This window comes from Geotrypetes seraphini, chromosome 9, assembly GCF_902459505.1.
Source record: "Geotrypetes seraphini chromosome 9, aGeoSer1.1, whole genome shotgun sequence".
NCBI classification, from domain to species: domain Eukaryota; kingdom Metazoa; phylum Chordata; class Amphibia; order Gymnophiona; family Dermophiidae; genus Geotrypetes; species Geotrypetes seraphini.
In genome coordinates, this window is record NC_047092.1 from 119728137 (window position 1) to 119747055 (window position 18919).

General features: G+C 40.4%; 1 protein-coding gene across 3 annotated transcripts in view; it reads left to right on the plus strand.

Annotated features, from left to right (window-relative positions):
• The window catches only part of KIF1A (kinesin family member 1A), a 627076-nt gene that overhangs the window by 396157 nt on the left and 212000 nt on the right, over positions 1-18919 (plus strand). For all 3 annotated transcript variants that reach the window (XM_033958697.1, XM_033958695.1, XM_033958696.1), the window contains 2 exons: positions 12765-12900; positions 17071-17239. In XM_033958697.1, the coding sequence (XP_033814588.1) occupies positions 12765-12900; positions 17071-17239 (305 nt within the window). The remainder of the gene's footprint in view (positions 1-12764; positions 12901-17070; positions 17240-18919) is intronic.

Here is an 18919-nt window from a genome sequence, read left to right on the forward strand (position 1 = left end):
ACTGGTCTGACCCAGCAGCGGCAATTCTTATGTTCTTATGAAAGAGCTATGTAAGAAGTGTGTCTCTTGTTTTAGAGACTACACAGAAGGATTATATTTTATCTATTTACCTCCTGTAGCTACAAGATTTACAGTAGAGTGACGCAGGGACAAAACTTCATCCATGTCCCCTCCCTGTCCCCACATTTTCATCCCTATCCCCTCCCTGTCCCCGTAGTGAAGTGCATATTTCATTCCTGTTCCCTTCCCGTCCCCACAGTTTTCAACCCCATCCCCTCCCCGATCCCACAGTTTTAATTTTCTCCCCGCTCAAAGCAGAAACATGATTTTATTTTATTCATAAATATTTTATTGAAATTTTGAAGAAAATCCATCACAAATAAACAAAAAAATATCAACACAATATTAGAAAAAGAAAAAATAAGTCATAGGGTGTTGAAACATATAATCCAAATTAAATACAATATCATTTAATCTTTAAACTTAAGTAAGCAATCCAATACTTTCCTAAATTTCCTCAAATTACTACATTTAAGTGAAAAAGTTTTGTCATATTTACTGTACAGACATAACGTTTTCCACCACATATTATAATCTAATTTTCTTCCACCACATATTATAATCTAATTTAGAAAAAAAACCTTCCAATTAAAGTTGTTTTCATTGTTATCATAAGTAAATTCTCCAATAATTGTGTTTTATAAGAACTTAATGTAGACTTTAACCCCAAACCCCCCAATATAATTATCAGATAAGTTAATGGTTCTGATAAAGAAAGCAAGATTGAAATTATTGATCAAATTTTACCCCAATAAGAAGCTGCATAAGAATATGTAAATAGCATATGTTCCAATGTACCAATTGCATCTTTACAAGACCAACAGAATTTCCCTTTTGATGTAATTTTTGATAATTTAATCAGGGTCCATAGCGCCTTATGCATTAAAAAGAAGGAAGATTGCATTAAAGGAAATCTGAAATCTTATTTGTATGACAAATTTGATTGAGAAACCTCTTCTGTGAATTCTTTCCTATACCAAATGTTTAAGGAAACCTGTGAAATCTCTTTTGTATGACAATTTTGGCTAAAGAAACCCATCCATACTAGTTATATAAATCTATTTGTATTTCATTTACTTCTGGCAAATTCTCTTTGTTGTAAACCGCTCTGAACTGTTAAGTTATAGCGGGTTATAAATAAATTATTATTATTATTATTATTAAACTTGCTGAGTGTAATAAAGTAGTGATAGATTTCCAAACTAATTTCCACTGAGACTCATCCAGATGCTTAGTCAAATCAAACTCCCAAGTTCCCTGAGTCCTTATAGGAGCCTTACATATGGTCAACTTCAAATGCTTATACCATTGGGCAGCTGCATCTTTACTGTTTAATAATGCAGAGCAAAGCAATTTGCAATCCGATTGCCCCTCCTGTGACCTGATTTGAGGGTAAACTGATTTAATACTATGTAAAAGCTGGATCCTTCAATAGTATTGGTGTTTAGGTAGTCCATAACTCTCTACAATATCAGAAAATGGTATCCAGTCTTGGGGCCTCTTCTACTAAACTGCGCTAGCGTTTTTAGCGCAAGGAGCCATGCTGAATGGCCCACGCTGCTCCCGATGCTCATAAGAACTCTATGAGTGTTAGGAGCAGCGCGGGCCATTCAGCGCGGCTCCCCGCACTAAAAACGCTAGCACGGTTTAGTAGAAGAGGGGGGTTGATGATGAAGTAATTGCCTGACCTGCCAAGGAAAACTGCTTGAGTACCTGAATAAATGCATGTAAACCGTTCTGAGTTCCCCTGGGAGAACGGTATAGAAAATTGAATAAATAAAAAAAATAATAAATAAAAACAAAAAAGATACCAGCTCTTTTCCAAATTTCCCAGTTAAGAATGGACCCTTGTATCTTGTATATTTGATTATTCCCTATTGAAGCCCAAGATGTTTCATTCCATTTAATACTGACCAATTTTTTGAATTTTTGAAAAGCAGATTTAGTAGCAGTGATAATCGGGTTCATACACAAATCCCCTGTAATTGTTGTAAATGGAATCAGCCATAATGGTATTTTGAACACTGTTTCCTCATACTTAATCCAAGCAGGCAATAATATATGTAACTCTAGTAATATCCACCTTGAACTTTGCCGAAGAATAAAGGTCAAATGATACTTGTAAAAACTTGGAAAGTTTACTCCTCCCCAATCCTTATCACACTTTAGTTTCTTTAAACTTATCTTAGGAGGTTTATTATTCCATAGAAACTTTGCAAGTAGGCTTTCCATCTTATGATATATTGATCTTTCTAATAAAACGGGTAGCATACTAAGGGTGCATTTGATTACAGGCATGACCATCATCATGATTGTGTCTATTTTACCCCACCATGACACCACCCCACCCTCCACTCAGTCTGGCATATGCACATCTGGACCCCTTCTTCTCTCCCTCCAGGAACTTCTACACCAGGGCCAGCCCCTGTCCCGAAGGCCTGTATTTTCCCCCCCTTCTTCTTCCCGGTCTCACCTTCAGATTTGGCCCACCGTTCCTACCCTCCCTCCATCCCGGCTTCCTGGTCTCCTCTGGCCTGCCGGCATGAACCACTGCTGCTCTTCACTCGCGTCTGCCTTCACCTGGCCTCCTGTTCAAAGCAACCTGCTGAGGATCGCTGGCCGGCTGTAGCGAACCTCGTAGGCCGCTGTCCACCTCAGTAGCACGTTCCCTCTGCCACAATCCCGTCCTTCCTCTGACGTACAGGATCGCATCAGAGGGAACATGCTACCGAGGTGGACAGCAGCCTGCGAGGTTCGCTACAGCCAGCCAGTAATCCTCAGCAGGCTGCTTTGAAGAAGAGATCAGGTGAAGGCAGACGCGAGTGAAGAGCAGCAGTGGCGACAGTGCCAGCGGGCCAAATTTACTATAAAATTTAAAATGTCTGGCGGGCCAATTTTTAACACACCGCAGGCCAGATTTGGCCCACGGGCCAGAGTTTGAAATGTCTGCCTTAATCAAATATTCCACATCTGGACAATTTAAAGGTATAACATCAGCTTTTGTAGTATTCAACTTATATCCAGAAACAGAAGAAAAACTGTCATGTATGCAGGTAAATTAGGGAAATCTCTTTTCTTCAAATTTACTGAGCTTTGGAATAACCTCCCTGCCCCGCTGCGGAACCTAGGCTCATTTCAATTATTCAGAAAGCATCTGAAAACCTGGCTTTTCTCCAAAACTTAAAGCTAGCTATCCTCTTCATAACCTTCTTATTATGTCCTTCCCTCATTTATTGAATTACCTATAAACCGTGTCAAGCTCTATCTTTATGGAGATGGTGCGGTATACAAACTTAAGGTTTAGTTTAGTTTAGTTTAGTTTAATTTAAAAACTGCCAATAATGTTCAGGATATGTTATATCAAATTCAGCACTTCTCCCTCCATATTCGCGGGGGATGTGGGCGGACCACAGGCGCAAATATGGAAAAACCGCAAATAACTTTAAATGTTATTTGCAGTTTTTAGAAAAAGCCTTCCATTTTTATTATTGGAACTGTGAATAACTTTTCTACGGTGATTTCTGGGCAGGCAAGCAAGCAGCGATTTCTGGGCAGGCAAGCAGCCAGCGATTTCTAGGCAGGCAACCAGCGATTTCTGGGCAGGTAACCAAGCGGCAATTTCTGGGCAGGCAACTAGTGATTTCTGGGCAGGCAAGCAACCAGCGATTTCTGGGCAGGCAAGCAACCAGCGATTTCTGAGCAGGCAAACAAGCAGCAATTTCTGGGCAGGCAAGCAACCAGCGATTTCTGGGCAGGCAAGCAACCAGCGATTTCTGGGCAGGCAACCAGCGATTTCTGGGCAGGCAAGCAAGCAGCGATTTCTGGGCAGGCAAGCAACCAGCGATTTCTGGGCAGGCAAACAAGCAGCAATTTCTGGGAAGGTAACCAGCGATCTCTGGGCAGGCAAGCAACCAGCGATTTCTGGGCAGGCATACTGGGAAGCAGCATTTTTCTCAGTGCACACTGGGAAGCATGGAAACAGCAAATTTGTGGGAGAAAGTATGGTAGCAGCGATTTTCAGAGTGAATGGTAAGTGATAACACTTTTTTATCGGTACAGTAAAAGGAAAAAGAACTTAAATGATGATGGAATTCTGGGGGGGCGGAGTCAGTTTCAGAAAAATCGCGAATAAGCGAATCCACAGATATGGAAACCATGGATACGGAGGGAGAAGTGTACAATAGTACATCGTCAGCATACACTGCAAATTTGATTTCATGTACTCCTTTTATATTAGAGCTACTGTGAATTGTCATCAATAAAGGCTCCAAGGTCAAGTTAAACAACAATGGTGAGAGGGGACAGCCTTGTCTCATACCCCAAGTCAGATAAATGGGATCTGACATCTTATTGTTGATACATATCTTAGTGATTGGAGCAGTATATAAAATTTTAATCAGCTGGATACATTTCTCAGGGAAACCAAAGCACCTCAATACCTCAAAAATGAATGACCATTCCACTCAGTCAAATGCTTTCTCAGTATTGAGCCTCATCGCTAATAACCGTTGGGTATTATTCATAGATGCATGCAATGTTATATTGGTGAACATTCATGTATTATCACAAGAAAACCTTCTAGTCATAAAACCACTTTGATCCGTATGAATCAAAGTAGACAGGATTTTCTGTAGTCTATTTGCTAACACTTTAGCATATATTTTAGCATCTACATACGGATGTAGCGGTATATAAGAAATAAATTACATTACATTACATTACATTAATGAGGGATATGGGTCTGTAATTTTGAACCTGTAAACTATCTTTCCCTTGCTTTGGTATCACAATGATATTAGCCTTAGTAAATGTACCTGTAATTACCCCAGTGTTAAATAGATACGAATAATAGGCTACCAAATGGGGTGTTATCAACTCATGAAATGGCAGATAAAATTCTGAGGTTATGCCATCAGGACCAGGAGATTTACTTTTGCCCATGCTTCCTATAGCTTCAAAAATTTCTTCGCTATTCACATCTTTAGATAACATTTCACAGAATTTGTCAGACAATGTGACATGCTCAGGATTTTCAAGAAAAGTAGAGGGAACAATATTCTCATTCATCTCAGAAGTATATAATGATTGATAAAATCCCCAAAACAATGCAATATTTCAGAGTCCGATTTACTCCTTGTTTATCTTGTATAGCATGGACATAAGTGGTGATCTTTTTAGCTTTAAGGTATTGTGCCAATTGATGTCCACATTTATTATTATTTGTATAATAAGCTGCATGATGCATAAATACTTGTCAACTAGCATTCTTGGCAAGAGCAAAATTGTAAGAATAAGTTCCCTTTTGTAATCGATTCAAAACCTCTATGGGATCCTTTTATTAAGGTGTGCTAACCGAATCAATTAGGGGGCCTTTTACTAAGACGCACTAGCCAATTTAGCATGCACCAAACGCTAACGTACTTATTATATTCTATGGACATGTTAGCATTTAGCACGCGCTAAATTGGCTAGCGCGCCTTAGTAAAATAGAAACATAGAAAGATGACGGCAGAAAAGGGCTATAGCCCATCAAGTCTGCCCACTCTACCGACCCACCCCAATAAGTCCGAATGCTAATGACCCATTTCCTTAACTCGACCTTCGTAGGGATCCCACATAGATATCCCATTTATTCTTGAAGTCAAGCACGCTGGTGGCCTCGGCCACCTGCACCGGAAGCTTGTTCCAGTGATCTACCACTCTTTCCGTGAAGAAATACTTCCTGGTGTCACTACTAAATTTCCCCCCTCTGAGTTTGAGCGGATGCCCTCTTGTGGCCGAGGGTCCTTTGAGAAAGAGGATGTCATCTTCCACCTCGACATGTCCTGTGATGTATTTAAATGTCTCAATCATGTCCCCCCTCTCCCTGCATTCTTCTAGAGTGTAGAGCTGCAATCTGTTCAGTCTTTCTTCGTACGAGAGACCCTTGAGCCCCGAGATCATCCTAGTAGCCATCCGCTGAACCGACTCGACTCTAAGCACGTCTTTACGTAATGTGGCCTCCAGAATTGCACACAGTATTACAGATGAGGTCTCACCATGGTTCTGTACAGTGGCATTATGACTTCTGGTTTCCGGCTGACGAAACTTCTTTTGATACATCCCATCATTTGCCTTGCCTTGGATGAGGCCTTCTCTACTTGTTTGGCAGCCTTCATGTCTGCACTGATGATTACTCCCAAATCTCGTTCTACTGAGGTCCTAGCTAATGTTTCTCCATTTAAGGTGTAAGTTCTGCATGGATTTCCGCTACCGAGGTGCATGACCTTACATTTCTTAGCGTTGAAACCCAGCTGCCATGTCGAGGACCAGTTTTCCAACGTAAGAAGGTCCTAGACAGTAAACATACTATCCTGCAAATTGCTTTCATCTTAGTGCGTGTTAAAGATTAGTGTGTGCTAAATGCTAAGATGGCCATAGGATATAATGGATACCTTAGCATTTAGCGTGCGCTAAATTGGTTAAAATATTACTTGAGTTTACTTGAGATTGTTTCTCTAAATCTTTAATAAGAATCTCCATATTATCCAAATGCTTAATGCTTTCTTTATTCAAGAATGCTGAATAAGAAATGATAATCCCTCTAATGTAGGCCTTGAAGGAGTCTCAAATAAAATGCCAAGGAGAGTCAGAAGGCTTGTTTAATTTTTTTAAAAATTCTGAATTGCATCTTTCATTTTAGTAACAAAATCTTCCTGAAGAATTAGAGAAGCATCAAATCTCCAAGGGCCTCTTGCCTGAATTTTACATAACCCTTTATGCTGCAATAGTACTAAAGCATGATCAGACACTAAAATATCTTTAAAATGTTAGAGATTTGCTAATCAAGAAAAAAATCAATTCTAGAAAACGTTACATGTGGGATAGATTGGAAAGTAAATTCCTTCTCAACAGGATAAATAGTTCTCCAAGGATCAATCAGATTGAATTGCACAAGTAAATCTTGTAACTTCTGCCAAGATCGATTTTTCTTAAATGGACAATGAGATTTTCTATACAAGGCTGGATCCAAAATGGTATTAAAGTCACCACCTATAATTAATGACGACTCATTATCAACTAATAGTGCATTAGCTATATCTTCATAGAAAATGGGGTCATCCCCATTAGGGGCATATATATTTAAGATTGAAATTGCTTTTTCCTTAATTAGCTAATTTACTTTAATACATCTACCATGTAAATCATTGTGATTAGATATCTCTGGATGATCCCGTATTAAAATAGCAACCCTGTTCTTAATACCATCAGCTGGGGAAAAATAAACTGGCAATGACCATTTTGTTTGTCTATAGTGTGGTGTAACTCTTCTGTCTTCTAATCTAGGCCCCCCTCCCCCCACCTATAAACAAAACAAAACACATAAAACCCAATACTTCCCTCCTTTTCTTTTTCTGCTTAGAACTCTTCTGACTAACTCTTGTCTTTTATACTGCAGGCAAGGTTTATTTTATTTTATTTTACATTGTCAGACCAGAAAGCACTTAAGTTTTAATCTGTAGTTGGAGATTATAGCTCAGAAGCTGCTAGCTAGATTTATTGGGAATATTTAGGTTTTTTAAAAAAAGGGAAATAGGTAGATCCAGCAGAAATTGTATCATAGTGTTTCAATTGCTAGGCCCTCCTATAGAACTGCTGATAGGAATCTTGGTGAGTCACTGGGACTTTAGTCCCTGCCACCTGCCCCACACCCCACCTTCCCCAGGGTCTGCAACTCATATATAGACAGCCCAATAATCAAGAAGTCTCAGTCAATGTCAATCCCAATTCCAGCCATTCATTCCCAATCCCAATTCCCAATCATTGTGGTGTTTTAGTTCCCAGGCATACCATCTGGAGGCTCAAGGCTTGCCCCATCTGTCTTCAACTTCCTAGTATCAAAGAGGAGCTCTGTAAACTTAAGCAGGAATTTGAGGCAATTAAAGCAGCTACAATCACCCCCACAAATATACCAATTTACCATCACTACTCCAAAGAATAATACAACCCAGAAAAAATAGATTAGGCTCAGGTAGACTGGGCATGTGACACAGAAACATCTACCTTCACAATTGTTGCTCCTAAAGAATCCCTTTGCTCCACTGGAGCATTCTGATGCTCATAATAAAAGAACTGAGGAAGAACCAGAACCAGTGAAGATAACTTGTGAAGTTAAGCACCCCAAAGCACGTATTAAAAAGCTCAAAATAAAAGAACTAAGTAAATTACACCTAGCACATGTCCTTGACCAATTCTCTGGTCACCAGTCAAAGAATTCAATCAGATTCGTTTGGCACGATTTACCTTTAGTAAATCCATGTTGCCTCGGATCTTGTAGCCCATTAGATTGTAAAAATTTCACTATCCTTTGCATTGGGGGTGCTTTACTTCTCAAGTTATCTTCACTGGTTCTGGTTCCTTCTCAGTTCTTTTATCTTGAGCTTTTTTATATGTGCTTTGGGGTGCTTATCTTCACAAGTTATCTTCACTGGTTCTGGTTCCTCCTCATAGGAGACTCTTAAACAAGCTCCATAGGCTGAAGTTAGGGCCCAAAGTGGTGAACTGGATTAGAAGCTGGTTGACGGACAGACGCCAAAGGGTGGTGGTTAATGGAATTCACTCGGAGGAAGGAAAGGTGATTGGTGGAGTGCCTCAAGGATTAGTGCTGGGATCGATTCTGTTTAATATGTTTGTGAGCAACATTGCTGAAGGGTTAGAAGGTAAAGTTAGCCTTTTTGTGAATGATACCAAGATTTGTAACAGAGTGGACACCCTGGAGGGAGTGGAAAATATGAAAAAGGATTTGCAAAAGTTAGAAGAATGGTCTAGAGTCTGGCAGCTAAAATTCAATGTGAAGAAGTACAGAGTGATACATTTTGGGGGTAGAAAGCTGAGGGAACCATATGTGCTCAGAGGCGAGAGGCTGATAAGCACTGACAGAGAGAGGGACCTTGAGGTGATTGTGTCTGAGGATCTAAAGACATCTAAACAGTGTGATAAGGTGGTGGCTGTAGCCAGAAGAATGCTAGGCTGTATAGAAAGAGGAATAACCCACAGAAGAAAGGAGGTGTTGATGCCCCTGTATAGGTCTTTGGTGAGGCTGCATTTGGAGTATTGTGTTTAGTTTTGGAGACCATATCTGGTGAAGAATATAAAAAGACTTGAAGCAGACCAGAGGAAGGAGATGAAAATGGTAAGGGGCTTGAACCAAAAGTAGTATGAGAAGAGAGTGTAAGACCTAAATATGTATACTTTGGAGGAGAGGAGGGACAGGGGAGATATAATACAGATGTTTAAATACCTGAAAGGAATTAATATAGAACCAAATCTTTTCTAGAAAAGATAAAATGGTAAAACTAGAGGGCATAATATGAGGTCGCAAGGAAGAAGACTCAAGAGCAATGTTAGGAAATTTTTTTTTACAGAGAGGGTGGGAGAAGCCTGGAATGCCCTCCCAAGGGAAGTGGTGGAGAAGAAAACGGTGATGGAATTCTAAAAAGCATGGGATAAACATAAAGGATCTATAATTAGAGAACAAAGAATGTAAATTAAAGAAGGATGTAAATTAAGGAACTAGGGCTGGTGCTGGACAGATTTGTGCGGTCTGTGTAGTGATTTGGTGTGGGATGGGCTGGGGAGAGCATCAATGGGAACTCTACTAACTTGGAATATGGGGATGTTGCTGGACTTTGCAGTCTGTTTTCCTGACATATCAAAGAAGAGACAAGTTAATTTAATCATGAATTTTTGATGGGTATGACTGGTGGGTGGACTGGATGGACCGTTCAGGGCTTTATCTGCTGTCATTTACTATGTTACTAACAAATGACAAATATGTTTCTTGTACTAGTGCTATATCTGGATAGAATTTAAATATATAACCAAAATCTTCCCTCTTTTAATCAAATTATTTAGACCTTTAACATTAAGTATTAGAAAAGTTAAAGCCATATATAAGATGTATGGGAATATTTTGCGTAAGAAAGAACAACAAGATGAGAAACAATAACCAAATGATATAATAAACAAAAAGTTACAACACCCTTGGCTAAACAATAAACACAAAATACAATAGTATCTTCAGTGCTCAAAAACATTGGTTAATCAAACCACAAAAATTCACATCCCAGGACAATTTAGAAATGTATCATCACCTTGTAATTTTCAACCCATTCCCAAATCCCATTCTTCTGCAATTTCCACATGATTTTATGCAATTTTATGAGCCTAGAGCATTGCAAATAAACATTTTAAATAGATAGATATAAACACTCGCAAGGAAATTGGAAAGAATGCCATACTCTGCATGCTTCCCTACTTATTTGTATGTAGTTTATAGTTACTCTAAATAAAATTCAGATACTGGATGTTTAGTGCAGATTAAAAATAATACTGCTCCCCCCTGTATGAGCACCACTCTTTAAAAAAAATGGGACAGTACTTCTGTTACTGATTGAATTATGCACTCAAAGGAATTATGTATTAAAAAAAAAAAAAAGTCAAAACAATGAACAGAAAAACAACATTTTGAAAAGAATAATATTTGCAGTATTCTGGAAATATTTGGGGATATTTTAACATTTAGGGGTCCTTTTACTAAGGCGCACTAACCGATTTAGTGCATGCTAATAATTAGCACGCGCTAAATTCTAAGGCGCCCATTATATTCTATGGACACCTTAGCATTTAGTGTGCGCTAAATCAGTTAATGTGTGCTAAATCAGTTAGCGCGCCTTAGTAAAAGGACCCCTTAGCTTGCCAGTCCAGCGTCTTCCTGTTAACCATGTAAACAGCGATATTTCGGCAGTACTAACCAAAAATCCTGAGGTTACTAGCAACCATAAACCTTAGTGTTTTTGGTATGTTGCCAAATGGCCACCAGGCTTCAGCTCTGCTAGCCTTTAGTAAGGGGTTGAGTTACCAAAGATTAGGTACAGATTATATGTGCTCTCTGTATGAGCTGTATCTAATAGAGCTGCAGGCCGAGAACCAGGGATGTCACTGTTGCTCCTTCAAATCTTGGACAAGTCACTCAACCATCCATTGAATCAGGTCCAAAACTTAAATTGTAAGCTATCCAGGACCAGGATAATGAAAATACCTAATGTACCCGAATGAAACTTGCTTTAAGCTATTACTGAGAAAGGTGTGATCTAAATCTAAACCCAAAATACAGTAAAAGGCATATTATGAAGTAACAGAACACTACAAATGTCACTCAGGATCTGAAGAGCAATTCTACTACACCATAATAGAAGTAGCATCCATGAGTCACGTAACAAGTACCTACTTAGAAAAACACAGCATCAAACACTACAATGTGTACTAGAACATCAATAAACCTATTGGAAAACTAAAGAAACCAGATTAGTACAGACCCTTCCTGTACAGTTAGGGGAAAATTTTATAACCATTAGATGCCCTGACAATGCCTAAGTAATTGAAAAATGTAGTCAGAAATGGCAGTGTTGAAGCACCTACCAATGCCTAAATAAAAGGTAGCTGAAATGGCCACTGGAATCGTGACTAGGTTGCCGCGGAATGCCAAAGTAGGCATGGCCAACACCGGAAGTGGCGCTAGGCAAGCTAAAGATAGGCGGTTGAAAACCCTGGCCTACATTTCAGCTACCGATCTTTGCTGCTAGACCACAGCAGCTGATCATGGCAGGGGAATTCCCCCCTCCCCCATCAGCTGAACAGCAGGGATTCCCCAAGTTGCAATTCTGTAACCAGCACTCAAGTCGGATTGCCTGTCAATTATTCTAGGGCGCCTTGATCACACATGCAGAACATAGATAAACCCTATGCATGTTAGGGCGCCTTGATCACACATGCAGAACACAGATAAACCCTATGCAAACGCAAGACCACAAGCTAAAAGTCCTAATAAACACAGATGAAACCCTAATGCCAGACTCTGCATGCATGCAGTACAACACCAGAGAAATAGAAACAAATGCATTTCTTCCTGAACAGTACAAAATTCTCAAAACCAACATATTTCAATCATTAAATTGAAAATAAAATCAATTCTCATACCTTTGTTGTCTGGTGATTTTATTATTCTACACATCTTTTCCCTGACTCAGGTTCCACTTCCTTCTGTCTGTGCCCTTAACTCTGTTTTAGGGCCTGCTTATCGATTTGCTTTTTCTCTCCTTTACTTTCTGCCCTACATCCATCTTTATAAACAAAAGAACTGACCCTTGAAAATAAACTGTCTATAGAGGGTGATCAGAGAACTCTATAAAACGCTCAGAGATATGAAACTCTGAAGGGAAGGCTGAAAAACCTCCCTGTGTGAAGAGTTCACCTTCCAGTCATTGCAATTTCATAAATATTTCTTGATCACGCTCAAAGATTGGGTAATTCAAAGTAAAATTAGAAAGTTTTTCACTAATTCAAAATATGATGATAAATTTTCTCTTTTTCTTGTATCAAACATGCAAAAAGTCACTGCATAAGTGGATTGAAAGTGTATGCTGTATGCTTTTATAAAGCCATGCAGCAATTATCCCAAAGCCCTTTAAATCCGTATGGACTTTGGAGCAGTTACCTCATTGACCCACATTAAACAGCTTCATAAAAGAGGTCCTAAGTATGTACTATGTAGGTGCCTATTTACTAAGGCACCTCCTTTCAAGCATATAATAGGTGCCTCCTTATAAAATTTATCTTCTTAAAAAGGTCTATATTTCTTTATATTTAATCTTCACTTTATACAGTTCCAATCCGAGTCCTGCTCCACAGGAATGTCCCGTTCGGGGACCTCACAGGAAGAGCTGCGGATTGTTGAAGGGCAAGGACAGACCACGGATATTGGACCATCAGCAGATGAAGTCAACAACAACACCTGTGCAGGTTAGAGAGCAATAACAGTGTGTGTCAGTGGTAGAAGAGGAACGTGTGTTTCAAATTGAAAGGAAATGATGTGCATTATTATCTAATTCACCCTATGTAAACCCTACTGGCGCAAAAAAAAATTGTGAAGGCGCCCAAGAAAACTTTCACCTAATAAATCCAGAAAGTAAACTTAATTTTAGTTATCCATTAGAAAGCATGAGATCCAAAACAGAGTTATATTTACCAGAGTGCAATTATAAAGGGCTTGATATTTAGCCCACTGGTGGTCAGTGGTTTATAAGCCACTGACTGCTGTGAGCCATATATTGAATATCCAGGTAAATTAACCAGACACCAGTTGATATTGAGACTGATACTCAGTTAGCTTGATGGATAAAGCCTTTTTGCTGTCCTATTTTTATGTACTAACTTAAACAGTGAAGTGCTGGCTGTGCTTCCGACCTCCCTGGCACTAAATGGACAGTGCTGCAGTGGTCACAGGCAATATTCAGCAACATTACCCACTTAAATGCGCGCATACACCTGGTTAAACCCTTTTGAATACTGGGCCCACAATTTACTTTAGAAATTGAAATAAAACTGTACCAGCTAAATTGCAGAGTAGTCCTTATTGCATGAAGGGAGAATTTTATAAGTGACCTGAGTGTATAGAATAGTATTTTATACTCTTAGGAGCCCTTTCACTAAGTTGTGTTAGGTGTTAACAAGTGTCTAATGACGCTTAAAATAGTATTTTGTGAGACATCCTAACAATAGGCGCCAGTACATTAGGCCAGGGTTTTCCTGTCCTAGTTTACCAGCACCTACCATGGACTAAGGTTACCAGATGTCCGAGAAAACCTGGATATTTCCTCTTTTTAGAGGACTTGCCAGGCTCCCGGCCGGACTTTCCAAAACCCGGCATTTGTCCGGGTTTTGGAAAACCTCAACGAGCTCTGGTCGCATCTGGAGGGCCTCTGCACAGATGACATCACACACATCCGCGCATGCTCCAGGCCCTCTGGATGCAGCTGGAACTCGTATGGAAGAAGAGAGGAGACTTTGTAGGGGTGGGGCTGGAGGCAGAACTGGGTGGGGCTGGAGGCAGAACTAAGTTAGGCTGGAGGTAGAACTAGGCAGGGCTGGGACAGAACGGGGTGGGGGTGGAGGCAGAATGGGTTCGAGGTCATGATTCTGGGTTTCCCGGAGAAAAATATAGTAACTCTACCACAGACTCCTAGATGTCTAATTTTTTTTTTGCCATTATTGAAAAAATGTCCAAATTAAAAGCGTCCAAAACACCATTTGCATGTAAGATGGGCCATCATTTTTAATGGACTGGCTGCATAGACATACCAGCAGAGCAGTGGGACACCCTAGGGAACACTGCTGTGAACTTCACGTTAAGGATGCCAGGTACATATCTCACCATAACCCCAGAACATTATATGGTGAGTCCTCCAAATCTTCCTTAAAACCTACTGTACTCACCTATCTACCCTTATGCCTATAGCCCAGTGGCGTACCTAGCATATGTGACACCTGGGCCTATCATATTTTGACACCCCCTCATGTGTAAGAATTTTGACACCACCCCCATATGTATGAAAAACATGATTTTTAATAACAATCCACATGTCACAGAAGAGTGTACCTAGGAAAAGGCAGCATCTTACATACTGCAGTGAGCAGTACAATATCAATACACCCATTGTAAAACCAAACAAACCAGACTAGTAGAGATCAATCCTGCAGTCAGTCCTAACAGAAAACCATATCTTTTGAACACACAGAACACAGAAAACACCTTCGCCTAGTATGGAACATGTAATCACAAACTAACCCCTCCCCCTTTTACAAAACTGGGTTTTAGCCACGGTGGTAAAAGCTCAGATGCTCAAAGAATTCTGAGCATCAGAGCTATTACCACCACGGCTGGCACTAAAAACGCTCAATAGTTTTGTAAAAGGGGGGATAAAATAGAAATACGTAGACAAAAGTTAAACTGAACCAGCAAGAAGCTGGACTCTGTATACAATACAACACCACAGAAACAGTGACGCATGCCGTCCCTTAAAGCAAAAAATAAATAAATATAATTTATTTTTCTACCTTTATCTTCTCTGGTTTCTGCTTTCCTCATCTTCTTGTCACTCGCTTCCTTTCATCCACTATCTGTATGCCTTCCCTTTCCATCTCTCCCTTCCCTTCTCCAATGGTCTGGCATATCTCTCCTCTCCTTCCCTTCCCTCTCCCACATCCCCATGGTCTGGCATTTCACTTTCTCCTCTCCCTCCCCCTCCCACTTCCATCAGCATCTGCCCCCTTTCTTTCCCTCCAATTCATTTCCTTCCAGTATTCTTCCCTCTTATGTCTCTCTCCCCTTTCCCTGCATACCAATGCCATCAGCATCTGTCCCCTTTCTCTCCCTCCACCACCCTTCCATACCACCCTGCCCCCTTTCTCTCCTTCCACCAACCTTTTATGCTCCTTTCTTTCTCCCTCCAAACCACCAAGGTCCCGTGATGACTGCAGCTGTGAGGGTGCCTCTCTATCTCTGCTCTTTCTCTCAGTGTGCCCTCGGAGCCCTAAATCATTCGGACAACCCTTCAATTACTGCAGTGTTCATCGATGATCGACTCCGGCTCCATATCACTCGGCGCGCCTAATACTGAGCATCGTCCCTGTCCGCCTCACGCTCACTGACACCGAGGAGTCGCAGCAGTGCTCCTCCTCCTCCCGCTCATAAGCGCCACTGTAAATATTTCCTAAGTATTTTATATATTTAGAAGACCAAGCAAGATTATATGGGCAAGATTATATGGGGCAATTTCTGTTTTCTGAGAATTTGTTTTGAATCCCGAGACTAAAGAAAATTCATCAACCAACTGAAAACATTTAGAGAGAGAAACTTCAGTTCAGTAATGAACACCAAAACATCATCTGCATATGCAGACAATTTAATATCAAAATGATTAATACTAAAAACCTTTAATATCAGGAGATCGAATAGCTATTAAAAATGGTTCTAATGCAATATTGAAAAGAAAAGGAGAGATTGAACAACTTTGTCTGATTCCCATATACTACATTTATGCTGGAAAGTATGAGCCCACCAACACACACACAAAATGTACTGTATTGCCATATAAATGACACCTGCATCCATAAGGGTTATTGAGAGACAGGTGGATACTGTAGGTTTTGGAGGAGTGTTGGAGATGCACCATCAAAAATTCCACTCCATGTTACATAAATTATTAGAATAAATACAACATATGCAACTGTGTGTTTGTATGCATACACATATAAATGTCAAAAACCCACCTAAGAGTTACACTGAAAATATGCTCAAAGTTAAGGGCCCTTTTGCTAAAATCCTTAGTGCGTGCTAAATACTAAGAAGCCCATAGGTATATAATGGGCTTCTTAGCATGTAATTCATGCTAAATCTTTGTAAAATGACTCCATAGTGTGTAGTTTACAGGTGTAGTACAGAAAGGCAGAGTCTAGGTGAATTACATGTATAGCTCTGGTATTAATGTCAGCTGAATGTCTGGTATAAGTGCTTGCACCACAGTCAACTCCACCTAAGTGCACGTCGGTTAAGCGCACAGCCTACCACCACTGTCCTGGGTTTTTTTACATTAAAGTCAATGGACGTAACTCTGGATATTTGCAATTCGGATAAGCACACAATCCGCTTATGCACACTGATGTCATAGGTCCAACCTCTATTCTTTCATGTTACGTTCACTCCGGTTAAATGCAATCATGTTCTGACAGGGAATGTCTAGGCTTCACACAGCAGCTTAAGTGCTGGGACAGCTGGAAAAGTGAGTGCTCTGCTTCCACTCAAGCTGCAGGGCACAGCTTTCCTATACTTTAGGCTCCAGCAGCCCATGCGCCATATTTAAACTGAGCCGGCTTAACTACCGCCTCCTCCTACCACTCCTATTAAGTGCACACTCCGTTTAAGAGCAAGTGGAGACCCGGTCCAAAGGGTGTACACTTAAGCGGAGTTGACTGTACCTGGTTTCCCTAATATTCTTTGAGGGAAAGTTAATGTCTACTTTCCTTAATAGAATAGGTACACAATTATAGAATTACCACCATGTAACTGGTATCATGCCTAATGTTAACTCTATGAATATTTTGGAATCATTCACTTTTTGATATCTTCTTTAGTAACCCCTGAAGACCTTCTGTTAGACAGTCCAGACAAAAGTCTCCTAGATGGATCTGTAGAGATGGCTCTGGATCACTTGAAACTTGGAAGCATTTTTACTTTTCGAGTGACTGTTCTTCAGGCCTCCAGTATTTCAGCAGAGTATGCTGACATCTTTTGTCAGTTCAAGTAAGTGAATTATTTTTTTCTTTGTCATATATAGGTAAGTTTAGCATATTTGGAGCCTCACAAACCTGGACTCATGGCCCTGTTCCATTCTGCCCCATCCCTGCCTTGTTCCGCCTCCAGCCCCACACAGTACCGCCTCAAGTCCCACCAATTCTGACCCCAGCCTCGCCCCCTCAAAGCCTCATCTTCTTTCCCGACAAGCTCCAGCTGCATCTGGAGGGCCTTGCGCATGCACAGATGTGTATGAGTCATCCTCACATGCTCAGAGGCCCTCCAGATGCGGCTGGAGCTCGTCGGGGCTTTCCAAAACCTGGACAAACTGCCGGATTTTGGAACGTCTGTCCGGGAACTCAAGCAGTCCTCTAAAAAGAGGACATGTCCAGATTTTCCCAGACGTCTGGTAACCCTAGCGACATTGTTATACAGTAGTAATTTCTCTGTATACTCATTTCAATCAGTTCACTTAGGCTCATTCTGGACTGAAGCCCCGATGCTCTAAGCTCTGGTGCAAAACCAACAGTACAAACCCAATAGTGCAAAAACAATGCAGAAACCTATACCTCCAGTGCTTAAAACAAATGGCATTCAAATTGTATGTGTGCTAGTAAACTGAAAGTGAGGAGGAGGGACGTGTCTGGCACATGTGCACAAAGTTTCATAGGAAGAGCAGCACTAGTGTCAAGAAAAAGCGTGGAATAACTTGCAGGTTTCAATGCTCCACATCATTCTTGTCTTGGTTGGGCTGAGAACTTTACAGCGTCACCTCATAATACAGAAGAAATCCTGTCCTTGAAACTTTGAATTCTATCTCTGCAGGACATTTTCAGCATTAAGATCAGTATTTTCTTCTACACCATCTTTTTAGCATTGGGAGGGAATACTGAATGGTTGTGTTTATGTTTATTAAAATGCTTATGTACCGCCCCTCATGGGAACATCAAGGGGGTTCACAAAACTTCAAAGGAGGAAAAGAACTACAATAATAAAAAGACAGAAACAGGTAAAAATAAAAAATAATTGTCAGAACACCGGCATTCCCATGGCAGCAATAGTCTCAGCCCTTCAATTAGAATGCCAAAGAAAAAAGATAGATATTAAGAAGGGCACAACATTTTATATAGGAGAGTTCTGTGCAATTGGTTACAGGGAGCACATTCCACAAAAAAGGGAATTCTTGCAAAAAAAGCATAATGTTGAGTGGAAACAAGCCTCACCATATGAACAGAAGGGATGGCCAATTGATGAGCAGTTGAAGAACAAAGGGAGCGGTTGGGTCTATAAGGAATAAGAAAAGCAACTAAGTAAAATGGAAATCCAGAGTGCATGGTCTTTTAGGCCAGTGTCAGTAGTTTATGATTAATGACCTGTTGACATCCATTTAAATACAAGTTGTGCCTATCTTTTGTGCACACACTGATCACCGCACTTGTGCCCTTTGAACAATCTGTGCACATTAACATGCACACTGTTTTGGTGCTAACTACTGGTACCTCTAAAGTTGGTTTTAGGTTTTGAGCATCAGGCCCTGAATGCTTCTTAAACCATTTGTCATATTCCTCTGTTGGCAACTGGCTGACATTTTATGGGCCTTTGCACTAAGAAAACAATTCAGACACTCTGAGGTTGGGTGGTAGGAACCTAGGTTCATTATAGAATGCTAGTGTAACCCTACTATTGGCA